The following is a 25,602-nucleotide window of genomic DNA, read 5'->3' on the forward strand; positions in this document are numbered from 1 at the left end:
CCAGACACGGGCTTCTCGAAGCAGCACCCGCGGCTCGCCCGGCGCAGCCGCCGCCCCGAACCCCCGATTCCGGGGGGCAATGAGGGGGCAGTGGAAGGGGCACTGCTCCTCGGGCATTACTTAGAGACGCGAGACCGCCCCGCCCTCCCGCCGGCCCTCCCTCTATCCCGCCGGGGCCCGCGCGCCTCTCAGCCAGAGGGTAAGTTGGGAGTGTTTCGCCCCCATCGACAGCTCTCCCTCCCCTTCCTATTTTTTTTTTTCCTTCAAAGTTTTGTTAGAAGTGGGGAGCGGGGTAGGGGAAGAAGAAGGTCCTGCCAACCTCCGTCCCTTACCCTCTCCCAGTCTAACTTACCCCCACCTCCCCTCCCCTGCATCCCCTACGCGCCGCTGCCCCTCCAGAACAGCGCTCCGGAATGACAATTGGAGCGCGGCTCCTTTAAGAGCCCGGCTTTGCCTCCCGGTAGCTGAAGGTCATTAAACACAAAAGCTCTCAGCGCTGCGGTCCAATATAGCGCATGCGCCCTGCCCGAGGACTGGCAGAGAGACGGCAATATGGCGAGAATGCCTGGCAGCGGGGACTGTAACACCAGCGCGGGCGGCAGCGCCAGCGCCGCCGCCGCCGCCGCCGCCGAGAACAATGGGGAGCGGGGCGAGGGCGAGCGCAGTGCTGGGGGCCGCGGACGCCGCCACGGCCGCCCGCACTACTGCAGCGCGGGCGAGGAGGAGGAGGAAGAGGAGGAGGAGGAGGACGAGATCCAGGAGGTGCAGATAACGGGGGACGAGGAGGAGGAGGAGGACGGAGGTGGGGGGCTGGAGGAGGACGAGGAGGAGGAGGAGGAAGAGGAGGAGATGGGGCTGGACTGGGACGAGCCCCTGGAGCCTGAGGACTCGGCCGGGGAGGAGCTGGAGCGGGAGCCGGTCCATATGATAAATATGGACCAGAGCGCTGCGCTGGAGCCCGAGGCGCCGCCGCGACTGCTGGCGCCCCGGGCCCGCGGCGGGCCGGCTGGGGACGGCGCGGAGCTGGACCCCGACGTGCTGCAGCGCCCCGAGCGGGCCCGGCTGAGCGAGAACACACGGCTGGCCACCCGCTATGCCGTGCGCATCTTCCGGGAGTACCTGAGCGAGAAAGCGCAGAGCCCGGACTTCGAGACCATGGACAAGGGGGCGCTGTGCCGCGTGCTGCGCTCCTTCTATGCCGAGGCCCGCTCTAAGAGCGGCCAGCTCTACAGCAAGTCGTCGCTCATCAGCATCCGCAGCTCCCTCAACCGCTACCTCAACGAGCCCCCGTACTGCCGCACGCTCGACCTCACCAAGGACCCTGAGCTGCGCAGCGCCAACCTGACGCTCGCCGCGGTCATCCGCAAGCTCGAGGAGCAGGGCGCCGGGCCGGTGGTACAGAAGCAAGCTATCACGCGCGCTGACCTGCGCAAGCTCTACACCTCCAGCGTCTTCAGCACCAACACACCCTTTGGGCTGCTCAACAAGGTCTGGTTCGAGACGTGCATGTACTTCTGCACGCGCGGCCGCGAGAACCAGCGGGAGCTGGAGGAGGACTCTTTTGGGTTGGCCATGGACGAGGACGGTCGCAAGTTCGTCTACTTTAAGTCCCTCGGGCCCTACCACAAGTCGCGCTCGTCGTCCTGGAGCAAGAAGCGCGCTGAGAGCAGCGACGAGGAGAACTTACCCCGCATGTACGAGACAGGCACCGAATTTTGCCCCTATGCCAGCTTCGTCAAGTACCTGTCGAAGCGCAATCCCCTGTGCAAGGCATTCTTCCAACGGCCACGGGACCACTGCAGTGAGGGCGATGTGACCTGGTACGAGAACAAAGCCATCGGCAAAAACTTGTTGGGCACCAGGATGCAGATGCTCTCAAAGGCAGCCAAGCTGTCCAAGACCTACACCAACCACTGCATCGGCGCTGTCTCTATCGCCACACTCAACAGCATCGCGGGTATTGGCACCAAACTGGGCCCTCCGGCCCCGCAGGGCTGCTACGCCGAGGCTTTGAACGGGGCGACTCGCCACCACTCCCACCATCCCCCCACGCATCCCTCTCACCACCACCGCCCCCAGCCGCCCTCGCTGGGGAACACTTATATCCTTCCCAAAGACAGCCAGGTCGGGCCCGACGTGAAGTCCGAGGCAGCGCCCAAGCGCGCCCTTTACGAGTCAGTGTTCGGGTCCGGGGAAATCTGCGGCCCTTCTTCCCCCAAAAGACTTTGTATTCGCCCCTCGGAGCCTGTGGATGCGGTGGTGGTGGTTTCCGTGAAACACGACCCCCTGCCTCTTCTTCCAGAAGCCAATGGGCACAGAAGCACCAATTCTCCCACAATAGTTTCACCTGCTATTGTTTCCCCCACCCAGGTAACCAAACCAACCTCTATGCATGAAATATTTCTCTGGTACCACTTCGGGACTAACTTTTGTGCTAAACGTAGATCTGGGTAGGGGGGAAGTTTTTTAAAGTAGCCACTATACTGCATCGAATCTGACTTCACTTTTTGAAGTTTAACTCTCTTGGTGCTTTTCTGGGCAGGGGGGATGTTTACACCTAACCATAAAAGATTTGGGCGGGGATGTGCTACCTAACAAATCACTGCTGCGCAGTAATGCTAGAAACTTCAAAGTTCCCAGAACAAAAGGCTCTTAAGTGCGGGGAGGAGTGTATATATATATATATATATATATATATATATATATATATATATATATGGAAAAGCTACTTAAAACATTTGAATAAAGTGTTAAAATACTCCATTACATACTCACCATAACTTAGGAAGAAAAAGTTATAAATTATTAAAAAGAAAACATGCCAATCCCATTTCCTGTTTTTTTTTTTTAAGAAAAGGGGTGGAGACTGGAGAGAAAAGTAGTTGAGTGCCCCCATTATATTGTATCGTGCAGTCCAATCCAATGTAAAGTGACCTTTGGGGGTATAGTTTCCATAAACTAAATTCACTCATTAATCACTTGTTAAGGTTATTATTCAGATGGGAATTTGGTCTCTGTGCTAACAGTCAGACTACACAGAAGTATATAGGAGGTTCCCAGCTGGCTTGCTGTGGGGCACTAAAACATTTCTGCCTGTCTGTGTCTGTCCCTAGCTCTCCCAAGCTCAACATCTAGGATAGGAGGAAGATAGAGTGGCACTGGAGCACCAGAGCAAGCAAGCTAGCCTAGACACGGAACCTACTTAGGCAAATCAAAATCAGTTCATCTCTCTGGGCTTCAAGGGTCCTTATCAAAGATGTGGAACTATATCTACCCTAAAGTTACTTAATCCTCAACAGTACCACGTACCAAAGTCCAGACTGGGATTGGGGCCTGAAGTGTTAGATGCTTCTTCCCTTATTATTTTACCTAGAGTAATGTATTCATGAGTGTGATTCAAGTTACACTCATTTTTTGGGATACTCTTCTCTAGGAGCCAGAAATAAGAGGTTCTGGGGATCCAGTTCTGCAGGCAACAGTAGTCATAAGAAGTTTTACCACTTCAGCCTCCTTGACACTGAGCAGAAGTAGGAATTTGGGCCCTAAAGTTGGAGGTGTAGTTCAGGCCTTTCAGGGACAGATGTCAGGTACCTACCTCTATGGTTTTTCCAAAGTGGAAATTCCAATTCTGGACAAACTGACCCTTTGAGAGGTTTACTAGCTAATTGGCAAGCCTCAAGGCCAACTGAGAAAGGGGCTGTGAATGGCAATATAAACAGCACAGTTCTCTAAAAATACACAAGACATGTAGGCTGTGTGTCTTTTCTGTACTGCTGGTATAAGTATTCCATTTCTGACAGGTAGGTTGTTTTAGAGAGTTTTTAAGGATAGGAGTTTGCTTTTGCATTTTCATTGGAAGCAAAAATAAATGTTCAATGTTCACATTATTTCCTGATAAATTAGAAATCTTTAAACCCTGGGTTAGAATTGCACCTTAGTAATTAAAAGTCTAAGAAAGTTTCTTGAAGCATATACATACTTGGAATAACAATGAAGCGAGTTGTCTTCTTGCATCTGTCTGCTGGTCTCTTGACACTGGTGTCATAGAGAATTGTGACTTAACAATCCACAAAAGATTAGGGTCTTTTTGGTTGTCATGGTCATTGTTGGTTTTGTTTTGTTATAAGGAGTTCGATCCCCCTGCTACAGTCTTTCGTTTCCCTGAGATAAATCAGTTTCATAAAATTATATACTGATGCTTTTATTATTCTTGAATTATTGTCAGGTAACTCCCAAGTTATATTCACATTTGAGGGTCCATGTGTTGTTTATGATTATGACTCTCAAACAAGATCTTAGTGTTGTCTAAGGCTAAGACTTAGCCTTAAGTGTCATTTTGTTAAAACACTCCATAAAGTTGTTCTGTTTGCATCTTTCTCTTTCCCTCTATTTCACTGTGAATGGAACCTAGACCTTGCACATACTAGGCAAGCTCTCTTATCACTGAGCTACATCCTCAGTCCTCTTTGCACATATTTAATTTTAGTTTTTCACTTCTGTTAGAATAAACTTTTTTTTTAATGAACATTAAGATGTTTAAGGAACTCTTTAGTAACTTCTGAAGAACTCACGCTGAGAAGTCTGAGCAGTTTTAAGTATGAAACAGCTGTTTATAGTTTAAGTAGAAAGCCAATATTAAACTTTTCCTTCTGTATTTATTAAAATCACTGTAATGATTGAGGTCCAGGGCATTTTCCAGGAATTAATGACTGGCCAGAATTACTGGCCAGTGGCATTTCTTGAGGCCACCAAGTCTCCTGAATGGTTGTTAATCCCCAGGAAATGCCCTCTGTACTTAAGCTTCAGTCATTATTCCTTCATTTGTTCTTCACTCTAACCTCAGTACCGACAGGCCTCATCAAGTGGTGCCTCTGAGCCCGCTGCTGACCACATTATTACAGACTTACTCATAAGACAGAGGTCACACACTGATGCTTTGATTCTCTTCTAATGCTTTAAGTCACCTTAAAGCATTAGAAGAGGTGACTTAAAACAAAATAATGAAGAATCTACTACTTAAAATGAATTTATAGCAGTCCCACTTTATCTATGGGATATGTGTTCCAAGACCCCCAACAGATATCTGAAGTCACAGCTAATAGCAAACCCTATATATCCTACGTTTTTCCCAGACATGAATTCGTACAATAAAGTTTGATTCATAAATTAGGCACAATAAGAGATTAACAATAATGACAAAACAGTAGAACAAGCATAACAAAATACCGTAATAAAAGTTATTTAAAACGTATGAATTGTTCATTCCTGGGATTTTTCCATTTAGCAAATTCACACTGTTGACCTTGGGAAGTGAAGCCATGAGTAGGGGAGGACTGCTGCACTCATTTTTTTTTTTTTCCTTTTTAAAGTCTTGATGGTGGTAACAAGTGTATCATTTATGGGACTGGTAGGAAATGAATGCGCCCAGGGATAAAAAAGATTATGGAATTTGGGATTTTTACTCTTATGAAATATCTGGCTTTTGGGAGGTAGGTTTTGTAATGATTCCTTTAACTTGTCAACTCCAATTTGGTTCAGTGAGTTGTGTTACAAGTAAAGGGTAGTTTCAGCCCCCTTTCCCACCACTAAGCTATTGAAATGATTCAGTTAATGGTGCAGCATGCTAGCTCCTAAGTGTCATTGCATTTAATATATTTTATTTTTAATTTTATTTATTGGGGGGGGTGCTAGAAATTGAATCCAGGGCCTTGCATGTGCTAAAACACATAGTATACCACTGAACTATGCCACCAGCCCACATACTCCATTTTAAATAGATTAACACTGTATCCTGCATCATCATATTTATTCTCTTTGCATGAAAATCACAGCATTTTTTTCCTGCCTCAGAGAACAGTATGGGTAATAGAATTTGTAATTTTACTCTAGATCATTCATAGGGAAAAATACTGATGGAATTTTAGATTCTACATGTCATAGTTGTTGCTAATGTTTTTGTAGACTGTGCCTCTCTTCAGTACCAAACAAAAGTATGCACATAAGCTCACTGTAAGATTGTAGGATGTATTTAGGGGCTGAAGATGTAGCTTAGTGGTAGAGTATGGGCTTTACCTGAGACCCTGGGGGAAAAAAAAAAAAAACTACTTAGTATTTGCAAGCTTTTGACAAAAATGTTTGATTGTACTTGCTTGGCCCTAATCCAGATTATTTCCGGAACTACTTTTAAGGAATTCTGTAAGTAGGAAATCTATTAGCATAAAGATTCTGGTGGTGCACATCCACTTTTTATGTTTGACTGGCCTCACTGTGAACCAGATTTGCTCCTTACAGTGTCTAATCTAGACACAGGCTCAACCACCCAGCAGATGCACACAATTGTTCCTTAATTTACTTTGGGGAAGAAGCCAGAGGCTGACAGCAGTGGGAATCCAGTTTTCATTCAGGTACTACAGTGGGAAGGAAGAAGGAATATTGGATTTATGTATTTCACAGGGAAAAAAGCCTGCAATTTATCTATTATTGAAGTAGTTGCTGAAGTTCTATTTTGAATTTGAGGACTAGGTGGGAGAGAGAACTTTTTCCCCCCTTAAAGATGGAATCAAATGTCTATGCTTATGAAAGGAGTATAATAATTGTAACAAGACTTCTTTGCAGTAGTTATTTCTTTAAGGAGCTACAAAGATAACTGCATTGTTTTAAACAAGTATTTTCCTTATTTTGATGTGACTACATTCCTTTTTGTACAACAGAATGTTTACAGTCTTATGAAAACTTCAAGTTGGTGGAGGAACTGAATGTCTGGTACATAAGTACATAACTTTCTTTATTCATTCAGGAAATAGTTACTGAGTACCTACCATTTTGGTTTTGTACTGGTAATCTATAAATCTATAAATCAGTTTTCCACTGGCAAGTAATCTTGGTGAGATTTTGACCTTTTTATATATTAAAACTTGATCAGAATAAAAATAAAAGTTGATGCATTCTGTGTTTTGCAGCAGTCATTTTAGGAAAGCAATCTGTAATTTTATATCCTCTTTTATGTACTCATATTAATATTGCAATCAGTATTTGAAGATATAAATGTGTGTGTGTGTGTGTATAATCGTAAAATCTCATACTAGGAATTGAACCTAGGGGCGCTTAACCACTGAGCCACATCCCCACAACTTTTTTTTTATTTTCATACAGAGTTGAGTTGAGTCTCAGTTGCTGAGACTGGCTTTGAACTTGTGATCTTCTTGCCTCAGCCTCCACTAGCTGCTGGGATTACAGGCATGTGTCACTGCACCTGGATATTATTCTTATTTGTTCTTTTTTTAAATATTTTTTTAGAGAGAGAGAGAGAGAATTTTAATATTTATTTTTTGGTTTTTTTTTCCGGCGGACACAACATCTTTCTTTGTATGTGGTGCTGAGGATCGAACCTGGGCCGCACGCATGCGGCCACTTGAGCCACATCCCCAGCCCTCTTATTTGTTCTTTTTTTTTTTTTTTTTTTTTTTAAGAGAGAGTGAGAGACAGAGGGGGACAGAGAGAGAGAGAGAGAATTTTAACATTTATTTATTTTTTTCTTAGTTCTTGGCGGACACAACATCTTTGTTGGTATGTAGTGCTGCTGAGGATCGAACCCGGGCCGCACGCATGCTAGGCGAGCGCGCTACCGCTTGAGCCACATCCCCAGCCCCCCTCTTATTTGTTCTTGAGATGAGATCTTGCTTTACTGTTCAGATTGGCCTTGAACTCAAGCTTCCTGAGTAGCTGGGACTTAGGCATGTATTACTACACTAGGCAGGGTATATTATTTTAAACTGATATAACCCATATCAAATGCTAATTCACTATGTAGTAATGCTGATATATGAAGTAAAAAAAATGCTGTCAAACAAGAATATGCATACCATTAATCTAAAACTTAAATCTTTTTTTTAAAAGTTGTAAATGTAAATACCTTTATTTTATTTATTTATTTTTATGTGGTACTGAGGATCAAACCCAGGACCTCACAGGTACAAAGCAAGCACTCTACCGCTAAGCCACAATCCTAGGCCAAACTTAAAATCTTTTTTGAGCCTTAAAATCCAGCTGTCCATGCTGGGGATGTAACTCAGTGGTAGATTACTTGTCTTGCATGTGTGAGACCATGACTTTGATCCCCAGTACTGAAAAAATGTAAAGCATATTGTCTGCCATTAAAAAAAAAAATCTGGTGCTCCATGCAAATATTACCTAAGGGCCACCCTCTTGTCATTGCTAAGTACATTTTTAGTAAGGAAAAGCCCTTCTTTCCAGAGAACTGCTAGTTTTATGTGAGATCACCTAGGAATGGCTCTTGCTTTGGCCTCTGCCAGTCAAAGACATCCACTTAAGTTATATAATAAAAACTTGGTTTCAAGTTACCTTTTGGTGTCTTAGCTGCCACTTCAAAAGCAGAATCAATAGAAGAGATCCTGAATAGGTACCTGTGTTAAAAGTCTTGGGACCAAATATGTAAACCAGTCATCTGTGGGTCTGTCCTATGACAAAACATTTATTTCTAGAATCTGTTTGACTTCTATCCACGTATCGTTTGCTGCGTTATAGCAATTGGTCAAGGTGCCTTTTTAAAGACGTCTTTGGAGAATTTAGATAAGGAATGGAGTAGTGTGAATTAATTGGCCCCAAACAGGATATTGATTGACCTTGATAAAATGAAATGAAAGAAAATGTAGCCTTAGGATTTGAAACGTTGAATGAGGACACTTCAGCATTTTTTTGATGTTCTGAGATGCTGAACACATTGTTCATGGAGCATCTCTGTGCTTGCTAGTGCTGCCAAGAGGAGCAGGATTCAGATGTCGCTTTCAGTGAGGATTCTCAGAGGATGGACAAGTGAGTGGATTAATCTCCTGAAGCGGAAGACATTCTCTCCTTGATACATAAATATCTGAGTGGGAACAGGTGACCCCTTAAAGTTTGGAGCGTCAAACTTCTTTTTGGTTTTAAGATTTAGCTTGTACTTCTCCTTCAAGAGTGGACATCCCAGAATGGTACTGAGTTTCTGTATATCAGAAGGAGCTTCTGTGTGTTCTGGAAATGAATGATTCCACCCCTGAGATGCCTCACTGCAGTAGGGAGATTGCTGAATGTGAGGGTGTGTTATCTCATGCCCATGACTATAGACTGGATCACATACCCTGCTGTACTTGCTGCGACTGCAGGAAACTGAACCCCAGAGAGGTTTTAGGTTTTCCGTGATTCTCTAAAACCTTCTATTTAACACTTTGTTTTCTTTCTTATTTATTTTTTTTAAAGTTTTTAAAATTTTAAGACAGGGTCTTGCTATATTGCCCAGGCTGACCTTGAATTTGAGATCCTCCTGCGCCCCAGTCTCCCAAATCTCTGGAATCACCGTGCACCACTCAGCCTGGCTTCTCAACACTTTCTTTGTCATTGGATTGCCTTCCTTTCAGCTCTTCTTTAACAGACTGATGGAGTCTTCTTTCACCCTTCAAAAAAGACCCATCTATTATAGAATGATGAGCTTGCATTAGTGGTACTTTTTTATGTCATATCTTAAATTTTGCCCAACTCTTGGGTAACAGGATATTTTTAAAATAACAGAAGTAGGAACCATGTTATAGTATTGTAAGGCCAGGGTATTTTTTTTTTTTTAAATCACATGTGCTTTTAAATCATTGTGCATGCAGTTTGCTTTGGGTTTTTCACATTTTCAGTCCTAGTGGGAACTTCCTTTTTACAGAGACCTTCTACATTCTGAGGTGTTTGACTTCAGCTCCTGCTTTCACCCAGGCAGTGACTTTGGTGGTTGTTTTTAATCTCGTGAGGGTTTAGACAGTGTGATGGTGCAGGTCTCCCATGGTGAGCCCTTACATAACTTGAGAACTGAGGGAGGCTGGGGTGATCTTGAAAGAGGAGGATGGGGGACTGACCAGAGCCACTCAGGTGTTTTCCTCCCAGCCCCGTCTCTACCAACGCCATCAGTCATTTAAAAATCCTCTTTGTAATTTTTTTCCTGGAGGATCCGGATTCACTCACACCTGAATTAGATTACTGCTTTCTCCTGACTTTCCAGCAGCAAACCCTGCAAGATGGGTGTTTTGATATGGTTTGGGAGGAAGAGGGTAAAAATGTGCCACCAGAAGGGGCTGACAGATTTAAGACAGTTAGGTGGTAGGCCTCTGGAGAGAGGCAGAGGAGTTGAGAAAGGAATGCTGAGGAATGACAGAGACAGATGTGGCTTCCTCTGTGAGGAGTTCAGTACCAAATTAAAATGTCAAGGTTAGTCGGGAAGCACATAGCCATCAATTTCTAGTTTTACTTCATGCACCTAGACCAGGTTAACCCAATTCAGTCCAGAGTCTCACCATTCAGTCCCCATACTTACTCTCTGGGCAGAAGGAAAGGGAGGTAGTATTTTTATATCATCAGTTCCCATTTGGGCTCACTCCACCAAAGTAGTAACATGCACTATAAATGTATTTAAAATCTAATATTTGTAGATTTCTCTATCCCATCCTTTCTTTAAACAAAATGATCACAGGTTTTATATATATATATATATATATATATATATATATATATATATATATATATATACACACACACACATATAAATGCAAATATAAGTTTGATACTTTAAAAAATTCTTCATTTTGTTATAGTCTGACAAGTAAGTGCTTATGACAAGTTTCTTGAACTTGTGGGTTAATTCTGATACCTCACACGCTGTGGTTTCTGACATGTTGTTTAAAGGACCATATCTTAGAAATGTGAAGTATTTCCACATTCCTGGCTCTCATGGGTCAGTGCGTGGATCAGTAGACCAGATCCAGGCAGGAGGGAATGCAGGGAGTGCTGGAGCATGAGGCTCTCATTTCATTGGGCCAAAATCTTCAGAGACAACTATGATTCATTCATTGCAGAGTTTCGATGTCAACTCTTACAATCTCTAACTGATTCTGTAGCTATGAAGTGAAATATAATCGTTAATAATAACCAAGGAATACTGAAGGCTGTAAAGTGGTCTGCTGATTGGCAGCACGCACATCACTTGTTGGAAATACAGAATCTTGCTTCCTGCTCCTTCCCCTGGAATCAGCACTTGTGTTTGGGCAGGGATCCTAGGTGGTTTTGTGTACTCTGGACATCTTACGGAGTGCTGGTCTGCATGGTCTTTCATATAATCCTATGGAGCTCTTCAGAGAGTTATGGTTATCTTTCCATTTCACAAAAGAGGAAGCTAAGGTTAATAGGTATTAGGAACTTGCTTTAAGGCCTTGCAGCCGGCAAATAACTAGGCTGGGATCTGAACCCAGGCCTCTCTGGTTCCAGAGCCTGTGCTTTTTAAATCCACGGTCTATTGGTTCCAGATTTCTCAACTCTTCAAATAAAATAATCCAGTAGAGAAGCTGATAGAGCATTATGTCACCTCGCTACATTAGGTGTTCTCCCACAACAACTGAAGAGGAGGAGGGAGCTCATGGGAACACAGCACTACACAACAGTAATGATATATGTGGGAATCATGAAAGAGTATTTTCAGTAGGCAGTGTGCCCATGTGGCTATGTGAGAGCCCCTGGCCTTTTGCAGGGTCTGGAGACTGGGACATCCTCTCTTGACAACCAAATCACTAATGGTTAAGAACAGACTCCAGAGCCAGGACCCTGGACCAGATCTCAGCTCTGCCTGGGCCTCCCTGTGTGTCAGTTCCCCTCCTTGGTCACATGGGGTATGCATCTGTCCCTCTTAACTTTTTGAAAAGTGCTGAGGACATGAGTACTATTGGAACATTTGCTGTCCTTTGATTCTCTTACCACAGAATGTTACATGTGAAAAACTGCAGTTCTTTATGATCAAGTCCCAGCCTCAGGCTTCAGCTTTTCTCTTGGAAGAAGCCTGTCCAGGTGCTGGGCAGGGCCCCTGTGCTTTATCTTTTGGGGCATCCATGGACCCTGGCCAGTACACTGCTACTGGTATTCTGGTACACATGAAATCCCAGGGCAGGTTCCTGCTCTCCAGCTCTCTCAGACTATCCCTCTGCTCATGAGGACCTCACAGACCCATGCACGGGGAAGGTTTTATTCCAAAGCCTATTTCCCCCTCCTCTGCTCCCTTTTAAGATTTGCCTGTGCTGTGGTCCAGGTAAGAGTTAACTCTACACCTTCTTCTAGGTTTGTTCTGCAGACCCTTCCTATTTGTCTTACAAAGCCTTAGGAATTTTCAAGTGTTAAAGGTTATTGAGTATCCCACTTGTGGAAGTAATTGCTGCCCCAATCCAAAAGACTCAAAAAAGTTGATTTAGAATGAAATCAGCAGTCAGCCTGTCAGTCTGCCTGCCTCCCTCCCCAGCTCCTTCTTTCTTTCTTTCTTTCTTCCTTCCTCAGTCCTGGCGATGGAACCAAGGGGTGCTCCATATCTAAGCTATATTCCCAGCCCTTTTTATTTTTTATTTCCAGACAGGGTATCTCTACCCAGTTGACCAGGGCGTTGAGATGTTGGGATTACAAGCATGCACCACTGTGCCTGGCTAACAGTGTTTCATAAAGACATTAAATTTGGTTTGAAATGACTTGGAATTAAGGGTGTGATAACAATGCTGGGATTCTTAAAACTGAAGGTTGTTTTATGTTTTAAGCAATCACTGTCATAAATCTCCTCATTTGAGTATACTAGAAGTAAGCCTCTGGTTTGATCCTATGTTATGTATTTGCATTTCCCTAATGCATAAATGGGTTACAGTTTTCTACTTGAACTCTGTCTTGGATACAATATAATAATTAATAGGCCGGGCACAGGGTGCATGCCTGTTATCCCAGCTACTTGAGAGACTGAGGAGGATCTCAAGTTCAAGACCAACTTGGGCAACTTAACAAGACCCTGCATCAAAATTTAAAAAGGTCTAAGGGTGAGTTTTAGAGCTCCCCTGGGTTCAATCCCCTGTACTGGGGGAAAAAAAAATAATAGAAGTGCCTTTTAAAGTTGAGGTATACTGATAGATGTTGTGAATAGAATACAGGATCAAGGTAATTGGTTTTTTGATATAATAAAATGCCCACCAATTAATAACCTCTAGTGACTTGTATTTAGTGTGACAAAGTATTCTTAGAAAGTAGAAATGATTCATATGATAATGTGGGATTGGTTACCTTTGCTTTATTTTTGCCCTTCAAACATTCACAGTTTTGAGCCAGCATAGCGCTTATCGGTAAGTTTGTAGCTTTTAGACATCTGTTTTGTGAAGACAGCTCATCTAGAATTTTGTTTTCTCTTTTATGGCTTTCATTTTAGGGGCAGTACTGAGGATTAAAGCCCAAGGTGCTTCAGCACTGAGCTACATTTTATTTTGTGACAGGGTCTCCCTAAGTTACCCCAGTGGCCTTGAACTTGCAATCCTCCTGCCTCAGCCTCCTGAGTTACTGGCATTACAGGAATGTCCCTCTGTGCCAGGCTTGTGGCATTCTTTCTGACAGAACTATATCTTCGTAGGTTTTAGATATTTTAGGTATGTCATCTTGAACAAATGTCTTTTTTGTTGTTGTTGTTCAAGGGGGGGATAAAAAAGAAAATTGAAGAATAATTATTTTTTTTCAATGGATTGAGATAGCAATTTAAAAATATGTTGCTGTAGAAACACACAGCTCTAAATGAAAGTATAACAAGAACTTCAGAAAACTCATATGGCTAGCTTCATTTTCTGTTGCCCACAACCCACTGTTCATTCACATGTTATTTTTAAAAGTGGTGGCAGGGTATTCACAGAGCTGATGAATTTGCTGTCCTTCAGGTTCGTCATATGAGGGTGGTGATGGTTTTTAAGTTCCAGGAATATTTCTCAGAGTTTTTTTTTTTTCTTCTTCTTCTTCTTTTTTTAACTTACAAGAGGTTCAGGGAATCATAGAATCCAATTACTTATGTATGTTTTCTAGAATCATCTCTTGGGATGTAAGTTACAATCTAAAAGAGATGGAAGGTGAAGGAGAATGCTCTACAGAAAAACTCTGAAAATTGGACTTGCTTCTAAAAGCATTTATTGAGTACTTAATGCATGTAAGGGTAGGAATTTGAAAGTGGGGAAAAATGGAGATATATTTAAGAGAAGATACTGGAGAAACTGCATTGGGATCTCTAGGCAAGTCCCAGGAATGGTGGGACCATTCTCATCTGGTGACTGTGCACTGGTAAACCCTGGGAACAAATAGCATATACTGGTATCTAAGAATTGGGACTCAAGGCAGCCTGACTAAACTAAAAGACTAAATATTTAAATCTAAATTTGTGTAAGCAGAGTTTGGAAATTCAAAAAATAAAATAAAAATATTTGTCAAAACTTTAAGCCTTTTCTTTGCTATAACACTCCAGTCCTCTTGGGAAAGACTTAGTATAGGCTGAGTGTCCCTTATCTGAAATGTTTGGAACCAGAAGTGTTTCAGATCTGATTTCAGATTTTTTTTTATTTTGGAATATTTGCATCTACATAATAAGGTATCTCAGGGATGGGACATAAGTCTGAATAAGAAGTTAATTTATGTTTCATATATACCTTATACATATAGGCTGCAAGTAATTCTTTTTTTTTTTTTTTTTTTTTTTTTGTGGTGCTGGGGATTGAACCCAGGGTCTTGTGCATGCTAGGCAAGCACTCTACCAACTGAGCTATATCCCCAGCCCAGTAATTCTATATAGTATTTTTAGCATGCCTATGTTTTACCTGGAACCCCTCAATGAGGTCAGTTGTGGAATTTTCCATGGAGGCTGCATATCAAAGTTTTGGACTTTCATATAAGGGAAACTAACTCATCCATTAGAATTTTGACGCCTGAACTCAGAGTAAGCTGCTACACATTCACTACATATCAGATTCTCTAAATATCCACCTGTTATTAATCCTCATATTTTAAGATTGAGTCTATGTATAATAACCCAAAGAATTCAGAACCAGTACTGAGTCTCAGTTTGTTTCACTTACCACTTTTATGATCACTAAAAGCCTGGCTCCTCTGGTACCCAGCATCAGTGACATCTCATGGTCTATGGGACAGTCTTATTAATTATCAGTTTATAAGCTACACTTGAAGAGTGCTTTACAGTTTACCAAAGACTTTCCTGTAGGTGATTTCAGTGTAAGAAGCTTTGTAGGCCTCTTCTGAGCATCAGGTACTGGGCTAGGTAGAACGTGGGATGGATAAAAAAAAAATCCTCTTCCTTGGAGAGATTACTCATGGGGAGGCAAACACATAATGAGAAGAATAAGCTCTTATTGTCCCATAAGTCCTGGATGCTCTATACACAGAGGAAAAGCCTTGGGCAGTGGGTGCAGGAACCCTAAACATACTCATCCCACAGATGAGAAAAACAGACCCACAGAGAGCTCCGCTTTTCAACTTCTTCCACCTATGAAGAAGCCAAGTTAAAGTTCTAGTTCCAACTCCAGGTCCAGGCCTCTCACAGAGCATACTTTTTTGTTAGCTATTATACTTGATAGCTAACAATATAAACATGGTGCAATTAGCATTAAGGGCAAAAAGGACACTGAGTACAAGTGTGTGTGTGTGTGTGTGTGTGTGTGTGTGTGTGTGTGTGTGTGTCTTTTACATACTAAGAGAATTTTAATGTGATTTTTGTGTGTGTGTGTGTGTGCTTTTGGAGATTCAGAGCAATAACAATGACATTAGGGTAAAATAGAATGGCCCCATCTTCCAAATGTCAGTGCTCACCCCAGATAACAGTAACTAGAAGCTGTGGTCTTAGGTTAATTTGGGAACAGAATCTTAATTCAAAGTCAAGCTCCCCTGAAGAGCACTTTCTGCAGTGCCTGAGTGTTGGCTGGTTCCTTGCTGGGGGATGATGCTTGCTGGGACCAGTCCCAGGTCCCTGCCACTCCTTATCTATTCTCTGAATTTTTGGCTCCACAAGGCCTTCAGTCTTTTCCAAATTACTCAGAGCACTTAATTAAAAGAACTAAAGAAAAAAAAAAACGAACATGATTCTGATGCAGAGTTATAACCAGTAAAAAGAACCAATAAAAATGGCTATAAAGTGCCTGACAAATAGAAAATGTTTAATGACACTAAGGCACTTTACGGACAAGGGTTTGCTTGCTGGCACAGGACAACAGGCTCTCCCTGCCTGGGCCTTTTCCTTGCTGGTGGTTGGCAGCTCTTGCCCAGCCAGAACAGGCAAGTAAAAGGGGTCAGCCCTCTTGGAGCAACCCGGCTTCTTTCTGCAGGAACATCATTGAGAAGTGACAATCACAGACGTGTAGAGCTTTTGTTGGTGAAGACAGATAAGACCAGGGATAGAAGCCATTTTGGTGACATGGGAATAAAAGGGAAATCAAGATAAAGTCACAGGAGGAAAAAAGTATAGGGGAGGCAGATGGGGAAGGCACCTCTAGTCAAAGAGGAAAAAAGTACCGTCTGTTTAGAACAAAACCCATTCCCTATTGATTCCAATAGAATCACTGTGGGATAAACCAAGTTCAAGTTGTGTGAATAATTAACTTGAATGGCCGTGGGCAAGTTACTTCTCATCTGTTAAATGGGGATAATGAGGGCACAGTAGATCCCTCTTATCCTCCGGGGATACAGTCCCAGACCTCCACATGGGTGCCAGAAACTACCTATTGTACTGAACCCTGAATACATTGTTTTTTCCTACACACACACAGCCATAATAGCTACACCTGTCACATACTATGGTCATAACTTTTGCAGTTTGAGAAGCAAGAGCAAAACTAGCACACATTTCTTTTTCCTTCTGTATAGTTGTACAGAAAATTCATGCTTAGTGGAGATCTCAGCAACATCAGCATGTGATTTTTTTTCTCATTAAAATAAAAAACTTCATCTCCCCTTTGTTTTAATCTCAATATCTATCTCTATCTCCCTCCTCCCCACCCCTCTCTGACACAATATCTTTATTTATTTATTTTTATGTGGTGCTGAGAATTGAACCCAGTTCCTCATGCATGCGAGGCAAGCGCTCTACTACTGAGCTACAACCCCAGCCCCAGACTTTCACCTTTTAAAGAGAGTATTCTATGGCTTCTCTTTGGCACATGTGAATCACCATGCATCACCACTCTTGCACTTTGAGGTGACATGAACACAATCACTATGATGCCCTGACAGGAGATCCCATAACTGAGGTGGCCACTAAGTGATTCACCATGGAGTAACGTGTAGAGCCCGGATATGCTGGACAAGGGATGGTCCGCATCCCTGGGATAGAGCTGGATACAGGATCTCCTCGTGCTACTCAGAATAATTTGAAACTTGAAACTTGTAAATTGTTTACTTCTGGAATTTCCCATCTAGTATTTTCATACCTCGGTTAATCAAGAGTAGCTGAAATCTCTGAAGGTCTAATCTTGGATATACAGAGGTCTAGTAGCTTATATTAAAAATTCATAGTGGAGCTGGGGGTATAACTCAGTGATAGAACACTTGCCTGACATGTCCAAGGCCTGGGTCTGATCCCCAGCACTGCAGAAACAAACAAAAACCAAACGTAGTAAGTGCTCAGTAGATAATAGTTTTTTTAAAAAATTCTGTTGTTTACAGATTACTAACAGGTTAGAAAAAAACTAGAGCGTTATATAGATTTTACAGCTGATCCTCAGTATTTTCTTTTAAAGATAATTGGTCTAAAAGAAATCAAAATATTTATAAACACAGATGAAAGAATGGAAATCTGTAAACATTTGGGAAACTTACACATCTATGGTAAAATAATAATTAAAGAAAAATGGAAGTTTAGGAAGAATGAATATTAAATTATAGGTATTCCAGTTTGAATTAATGTGACTCATTAAAATATAAAAATAAAGTTCTCAAACTTGTATTCCCTCATTTATATAATGAAGATGATAACAAATATTCTTTATATAAAATTTTACAGGACTAATTTTGTAGTAATTTTCTTTCCTATGTAGCAAGCGCTCTTATTACTGAGCTACATCCCCAGCCCCCTCCCATCCTGCTTTTTCTTGAATTTTGAGATCAGGTCTTGCTAAATTCCTCAGATTGGCCTTGAATTTGCAATTCTTGTGCCTCAGACTCCTGAGTAGCTGGAATTACAAGTATAAACCACTATTCTTGGCAACTTTAAGTGGATTTTAAGCAGAAAAAAAATAAAATAAAGTGACTTACAAATATTGACAACATGTTTTCAGCATTCAATAAAACTACCCATCTCGTCAAAAATACATAATTTGATTTTCCCTAATATAAGCCATGAATTTATAGTACTCACTTTTTTATTAGAATGTTGTGATACCAGATTCTAAATTTGTTTCAAGAAACAGGGTTTTTTCTCCCCGAATTTGTTTCAAGAAGTGAGTAAAACCACTTACTTTTCTGGAATGTACAACTAAGATCTTTTAAGCTTTCATCATTAAAAACAGCACATAAGACCAGATGATATTTATAGGTTTTGTAGATAGTTTTTAAAATATTCTCATGGCCACTGAACCAGAAAGACCTCATCCAAATACAAGGAAGAATATGAAACTTTCTGGCAATGTACTACACAGAACAGTGGTATTCTTTGTGTTAAAGTGCTCATTTGAGAGAGATTATGTCATTCTCTTAACCCCCACCCCAACTTGTCTGATACATAAATCATCAAATAATTCACATTCTAAGCCTACTTCAGTTTACTTACTGGTTTAGAATTGATGTCAGCACCATCTATATCATGAAGTGTGATCCCAGTTGGATTATTAGCCTTCTCTGCATTGCTTGATCACAAGGCTATACTTTTGAGCAATCCATCCTCATGATCAACTTAGTAACTGACATATATGTACAACATGTTACCATAAATTCTCAGTGTATGTTATTACATATAATCTTCCTAAAAATCTTGTAGGCTAAAGAGGTTAAATGACTGTCCCAGGAAGTATAATTAATAAATGGCAAGTCTGGGTCTATATCCCAGGTTTCTCACTGGCTCAGTCATTCAGCAGTTATTTACTGAGCACCTACGATGTGCTGGTCATAGAGGACCCAGCGAGGAACACAATAGAGAAGGTCTAATTTCTTGTGGATTTGCCATATTAAATGGAAAGACAAACCTTGAAACTAACAGAACTGTCATTAAAACAGTGAAGTGACTGAGCAGCTGCTTTACACTCCTGGTAACATGCATTCCTTTTTTTCAACATTTGGGTCCCACCTACACAGAAGCAGGTCACACACACTGACAATCACAAGGGGCACTCCATGCAAACCTAGGGCACATGAAGTTGTGCCTGGCCTCATCTGCTCTTTGGTAGAGGTGGTCTCTGTCAATTAGCTACATCAGATTTGGAGTTGCCTAATTAAACTGTTAGCGGGAGGATGGGTAGACTATATCAGAACAGGTATTAGCAAAGTTCTTTTTTTTATGAACTCGAGTGGGGAACACATCTGACCTCCCCAACCTGTTGTCAGGTAGGGTGGACAGCTCAGTTGAGGAAATGGAGGCCCAGGGAGGTTAGGGAGCAGAATCTGGACCAGGGCCAAGAACTCACCCTGACTCACAGATGCAGAATCTCTTTCCTGATTGACAAAACCCTATGTCCTCACATGCTAGATTCTGCTTGGCTTTACAACATGCAGTTGGACAGTGCCTCCTCAAACCAGCCTCATCCTGGGCAGGTCTCCCACGCCACCCAAAAGCTGAAGGAGTCACTCAGGACTGAGTTCTTTCTTCTCCCAGACACATACTTTCCCCCAAACTGAATAGGTCTGTCAGAAAATGTGTCCTGTCTCCTCTACTTCTGTCAAAGAAAGCAGCTACAATGTTATTGATGGGATCAAAAGAGACTGTAAAGGTTGGTAGGCACTTGTTCCGAATTCTGGGATTATTTTTTGAGAGTGAGAGCTCCTCAGGCAGGGTTGCTGGACCCAGTTAAACCATCCTGCCCTTCCTACTCCATGTTGGACCATCACCAACCAATGTAGAAGAACCCCTGCTGAATGGGACCATGAGGATCCAGGAATAACCCTTGGCCAGATGAGGTTTAGAATTGCTTCCTATCCTCAGAACCTATGCTTCTAAACTGGCAAAATGTTTGAAAATTAAAAGTTTGTAAATTAGATCAGAGTTTAAATACACAGAGGGAATTCCATTTTAGAGCTCTCATTTGTCCTTGATGTGAATTCCAATATTAGATCAGATTATTTAATGATAAACATACTTTTGTCTACAGATACAACAGTCTCTGTTGTTAATTCCAGTTAGCATTTATATGCTTTAAGGGTGTGTCTATTTTTTTTTTTAACAATGTTAGACTTCATGTAATGTATGCATTTGAGTAACTGAATTTCAACCAATGATTGAAATTTTGTAATTATTTAGGGTTGTTTTATTCTTTTATTCACTATATGCAGAGTAGTTCTTTTAAAAAAATCTGAATTTTTAAAAAGTGTTAATAGCTTCATGATCTTTATTCATTGTATCCTTAAAATATTTTATTATTTTATTTTATTTTATGGTACTGGGGACTGAACTCAGGGGCACTCGATCACTGAGTCACATCCCCAGCCCTATTTTTTATTTTATTTAGAGACAGGGTCTCACTGAGTTGCTCAGGGGCTTGCTAAGTTGTTGAGGCTGACTTTGAACTCGTGATCCTCCTGCCTCTATTGTCCATTTCCTGTTGACAGAAATACTGTCTCTCTTGCTTACTGCTCTATTTCTCATGCCTGGCCTACATTAGGGAATTGGAAATGCATTTTAAGGTTCGTTTATCATCTTTGCCCTCCTCTCTGTAAGCAGAAAAGATCTAAATATTTTACACTCATTTGAAAATATGAAAAAACTAATTTTTTAGCTGTGAAGTTTAGAAAAAAAAGCTTTTCCAGTTTCACATAAAGGAGAGAGAAAGAAAAAAAAAAAAGCATCCACTACTCTTAAATACTTACCTGCTACTGAGTGCCTGGCACTGCAGTCTACTTGGAAGGGTCAGGGATTAAGATGGCATCCCTGAAGGTTAAAGTCAAGTTCTCTGCTGTCTATGTTCCAAATCTAATTTATCTTCTGTTGATTAGTTAGCACATGGTGGGAATTGCATACGTTCGAAATCTCGAAATCTCACCTTCCCTGTCAACTGTGATGGCCTGTGAGTCCCAGGTGGCTCTAGTTGGCAGTTTGAGCCCCCCTGGAGATGAGGGAGGTCCAGGACTAAGATGAAGTTGCCCAAAGTCAACTCAGATTCTCTGCCTGGTCTATGACTTAGGTCTGTACCCATGTTCTTCTGTTCTTCCCCTCTGTACCCCAAGTCTGCTTATGCTTTCTTTCCTTTTTTTTTTTTTTTTTTTTTTTGGTTTTGCTTCCTCGTAATTCTCCTGTCTCCTCCACCCTTCATGGGCTCAACCTCCAACCATGGAAAGGCAACCAGGAAGAAAGCCTTTTATGAAGGCACTTATTTCACAAAATCATCCATCCATATATAGTATTTGCTCAAAGTATAGGTCCATAGAGCAACACTGAGAATTTCTTCAGGAGGGGACTCCAACTTTGAGGACCAATGTTATAATTTGCGTTTAGGGAAAAGTGTAAAAGAAACTCTGGACATACTGCTCTGAAATACCAAGAAAATAAACATCAACCATTTCCAAAGCAAACTTCTAGAGAAGAAAGGAGAAGGGACCAGACAAGGGCTTGTATCCTGTCTGTCTGTCTAGCCATCAACCTTGGGACTTCGCTGATGTAGTTATTGTTTTGCATGCTCTTCTCAATCTCCTATTTGATTCTATTAATATCAGCATACATCATGTACTGTATTAGGAAGTACCAGAGTTTTAAGTACAGGAGACTGAATTACAGGAAGGATGTGAAGTAGAGTGACTTACCACTAGTCCCATTATACAGGATTTGATCACAGACCCAGTCATCTTGATCATTCACAACTACAGAAATTAAAATCAGTCTTCTTAAAGTTATTTACTATCATTTGGAAATATGTGTTCCTTTCAGCTTTAAAAACAAAATCCTTGTGTACCATTTTATTTTAAATTTAAAGACTATGATCTGAGAGGACAGAGTTAATAAAATGATTTAAAAAAAAAAACTGTTTGTTTTTTCTTTCATTCTGACACTTTTTTTTTTTTTCCATTGGTCTGTTTCTCTGGTCCCTATCTTCCTTTGGGATTTACTCTTTGTTGTCCCTTCTGGGGGTGCAGAGAAAGCAAAGGAAGAGAAAAAGATTCTGAACTGAGAGACATGGTAGATGGAAATGCATGAGCAGAGGCCTTTATACAGGAGAGTTTGTGGAACATTCCAGAATATTCCAGAACAGAAAGTTTATGAGCTTAGAGCATAAAGAGGGATAGGGAAGTGGTGAAAGGGAAAATCGAAGGGCTCTGCATGGTCCCATCCTTCAAATGCCAAGGCCATGGGAAAGGTTTCAAGCTTCACCTTATAGGCAGGGCAGTTATGGAGGGGGTCTTAAGTAAAGAATAGAATCCAGCTTACTGGCTCTTCCTCCTCCTCCTCCTCCTCCTCCTTCTTCCCCCCTCCCACTTCTCTCCCCGCCCAGCATTGAGACTGGAGATGTGGATGGTGGGTTGTAGAGGGACCCGAGCAGGAGAGGGGTGATGAAGGACAAGGACTCGGATGGCCTGCTGGGGTGAGATGTTGATATTTGGGAGTTGGCAGCCCCAGGTCTTGGAGGTGCTGGCATAGCAACAAGGTGAACTGGGGTGCTGCATATTGAAACAGGGGCCCCTGCAAGGGAGCTGGGGGGAATTTGACAGGTTTATTGGATTAGGGAGGCTTATGGGACAACCAAGCCAAAATGCTGGAAGAGGAACCAGTCTGGCAATGGGGGGGGCATGGGGACTCAGTTATCACTTAATAAGTGATAATTGAAGTCATTTGGATAGATTATTTTGCTTAAAAATCAGAGAGAAGAACAGGACACCAAAAAACTGGAACATCTGGAGGCAGGGCATAGAAGGGGTACTGGTGGGGTTGGGCATGGCAGGATCCTGAGGACATGGTGTCAAGGGGTAGAAGGAGAAGCCATGGGGTATAGTTTCAGGAGCAAGGGAAGTGGTGGATCTCATTAAATGCAACTGAGATCTCAAGATGAGACTGCCTTCTAAGTCCTTGGACTTCTCAGCAGGGAGGCCATTAATCCCCTTTGCACCTTTATGAACAGAGCCTTACTGGAGTTGAGGAAGGAGAAGCTGCTAGAAGCTTATTTCTGTCAAGGAAGGAGCAGTGGGCGGTGTTCTCTATATTTTCAAGATGAGAGAAATATAGTGTTTAAATAAAGCAGGAGCCTGTAATCCCAATGGCTCAGGAGGTTGAGGCAGAAGGATCATGAGTTCAAAGCCAGCCTCAGCAAAATCGAGGCACTAGCAATTCAGTGAGACCCTGTCTCTAAATAAAATACAAAATAGGGCTGGGGATGTGGCTCAGTAGTGGAGTGCCCCTGAGTTGAATCCTTGGTACCCACCCCCCCAAAAAAGCAGGAAGATGGTGGCATGAGTGAATGGCAAGATCCTGATGACAGGTGGAGTGATTGGTTTTAAAGTTTTATTAACTTTTTAATTACTTTTTTAAAAACAGGGACCAGAAAGATTGACTCAGTCTAGACCAGCACTTTGGCCTCACCTCCCTGGCCTGGCCAAGGGGACCTTTCCCCTCTGCAGGGCTCCCAGCCTTCCCTTGGGAGTCCTGGTTTGTAAAGGATCCTGGCTCCTCCATAAAGGATGTCCCTCATCGAAACCCAGTTGAACTGGAACATCATATTTGTTTGTTTGTTTCTTTCTTTCTTTCTTTCTTTCTTTCTTTGTTTTTTGAGTACCGGGGATTGAACTTTGGGGCACTCGGCCACTGAGCCACATCCCCAGCCCTATTTTGTATTTTATTTAGAGACAGGGTCTTACTGAGCTGCTTAGCACCTTGCTTTTGCTGAGAATGGCTTTGAATTCGTGATCCTCCTGCCTCAGTCTCCTTAGCTTCTGGGATTACAGATGTGGGCCACCGCACCCCACTGGAGCATCATTTTTATTTGAAATGAGTCTGTGACAAAGCTGAGGATCAAGTTTATGAACACCATCTGCACAACATGCTGGGCCTGGTGTTTCTTAGAATTCAAACAGGCTTAGTGCCAGACATGTTGGCACATGCCTGTAATCCCAGTGGCTCAGGAGGCTGAGGCAGGAGGATCACAAGTTCAAAACTAAACTTTAGCAGCTTAGTGAGGCCCTAAGGAACTTAGAGAGACCCTGTCTCAAAATCAAAAATAAAAAGGGTTGGAGACTTACCTCAGTGATTAAGCGCCTCTGGGTTCAATCCCTGGTACTAAAACAAAACAAAACCAGGCTTAGCATTACTTTATTGATTTCTATTGATTTTAAGTAGTGTGCCTGTGTGCAGAGAGACAATGTCTAGATTTTAGGCTGAGTTGGGTCTGCTTAAACCCGATAGATGTATGTAAGGGGAAAGGCTTCTGTTGCTGCTTTATTATTTTTTTCCTGGAAAAGTGTTACTGATTTATATATTTTTCCCTCTTATTTATCTTTTCTTAATTAATAAACTTGAATTTTTTAGAGCAGTTTTAGGTTCAGTAAAATTGAGTGGAAAGGCTGGGCACGGAGATACGTAATTATGATCCTTACTACTTGGGAAGCTTAGGCAAGATTGTGAGTTCAAGGCCAGCCCAGGCAATTTAGGAAAATGATGTCTTTAAGGAAAAAAAAAAAGCCTGGGGATGTAGCTCAGTGATAGTGTTCTTACCAAGCATGTGCAAGGCCCTGGGTTCAATACCCAGCCCAGCAAATAAATAAAATTAAGTGGCAAGTACGGAGAATTCCCCTATACCTCCTGTCCCCAGTGCTGGCATTCAGAAGTGGTGGATGTGTTCCAATCAATGAAACTGGCACATCGGTATTGCCAAAGTCCACAGTTGACATTAGGGCTCACTCAGTGCTGTCCAAATATGTAACACCGTGAGTCCACCTTTACACTATCATTCAGAACCACTGCCCTAAAAATCCCTTATGTCCCCTATTCACCCCTCCCTCCCCTAGTGATTTCCTTATTTGCAGTAGTTCTCTTCCCTGTTAACATATAAATTTGTTTTTCATTCTCACCTTTCTGGAAGATCTGGATGGAGCTTTATTAATAGCTTTGTTTTGGTTTGAGTACACAAGAGAAAAAATTAGTCACTGGCTTGGAATTAATGACATTAAAGCAATAAGTTACTTAATTTGTGTAATTGTCCTTATCTAATTCCAGCTTTATTCTTCTCCCGTCAGTACTCCCTCCCCTTCTTTAAAGCTCTCAGTAGTTAACATTTCAACAGAAGCTTTTTTCCCCTTTGGGCACTGGAGGGAAAAGCCTGCCCTTGATCTGACTCTTCCTAAACACTGGGGGCAGTCAGCTGAGAACCTGTGGGCCTCTCCTGTGTCCTGCAGAGTGGACTTGTATTCCTAAAGGGCAAGGAGGAGATGCTGTAACTTTTTAAAGGCACTCACAGTGGGCAGGGATGTTACAAGAAAGAAGTGTAGTGTGGGGATTAAGGGGTTAAAGCACTCCTGTTCATTGTTCTGCTGCTTCCTTATTATACTTTGTACAAATTATATATATATATATATACAAAATCAAGGAAACTGGCCACTGTGTATCTTGTGGTTTGA

The 25,602-nt window shown here is 42.1% G+C and overlaps 1 protein-coding gene across 4 annotated transcripts in view; it reads left to right on the forward strand.

Moving 5' to 3' along the window:
• Nucleotides 1-205: 205 nt before the first annotated feature.
• Nucleotides 206-25,602, forward strand: part of Kctd1 (potassium channel tetramerization domain containing 1) — a 97,379-nt gene continuing 71,982 nt past the window's right edge. For 2 of the 4 annotated variants that reach the window (XM_078030217.1, XM_078030218.1), the window contains exon 1: nt 206-2,370. In XM_078030217.1, coding sequence (XP_077886343.1) covers nt 553-2,370 — 1,818 coding nt within the window. In that variant the 5' untranslated portion in view covers nt 206-552. The remainder of the gene's footprint in view (nt 2,371-25,602) is intronic. The other 2 variants (XM_021728931.3, XM_005329053.5) reach the window with 2 other exon arrangements.

Source organism: Ictidomys tridecemlineatus, chromosome 13 (assembly GCF_052094955.1).
Source record: "Ictidomys tridecemlineatus isolate mIctTri1 chromosome 13, mIctTri1.hap1, whole genome shotgun sequence".
NCBI classification, from domain to species: domain Eukaryota; kingdom Metazoa; phylum Chordata; class Mammalia; order Rodentia; family Sciuridae; genus Ictidomys; species Ictidomys tridecemlineatus.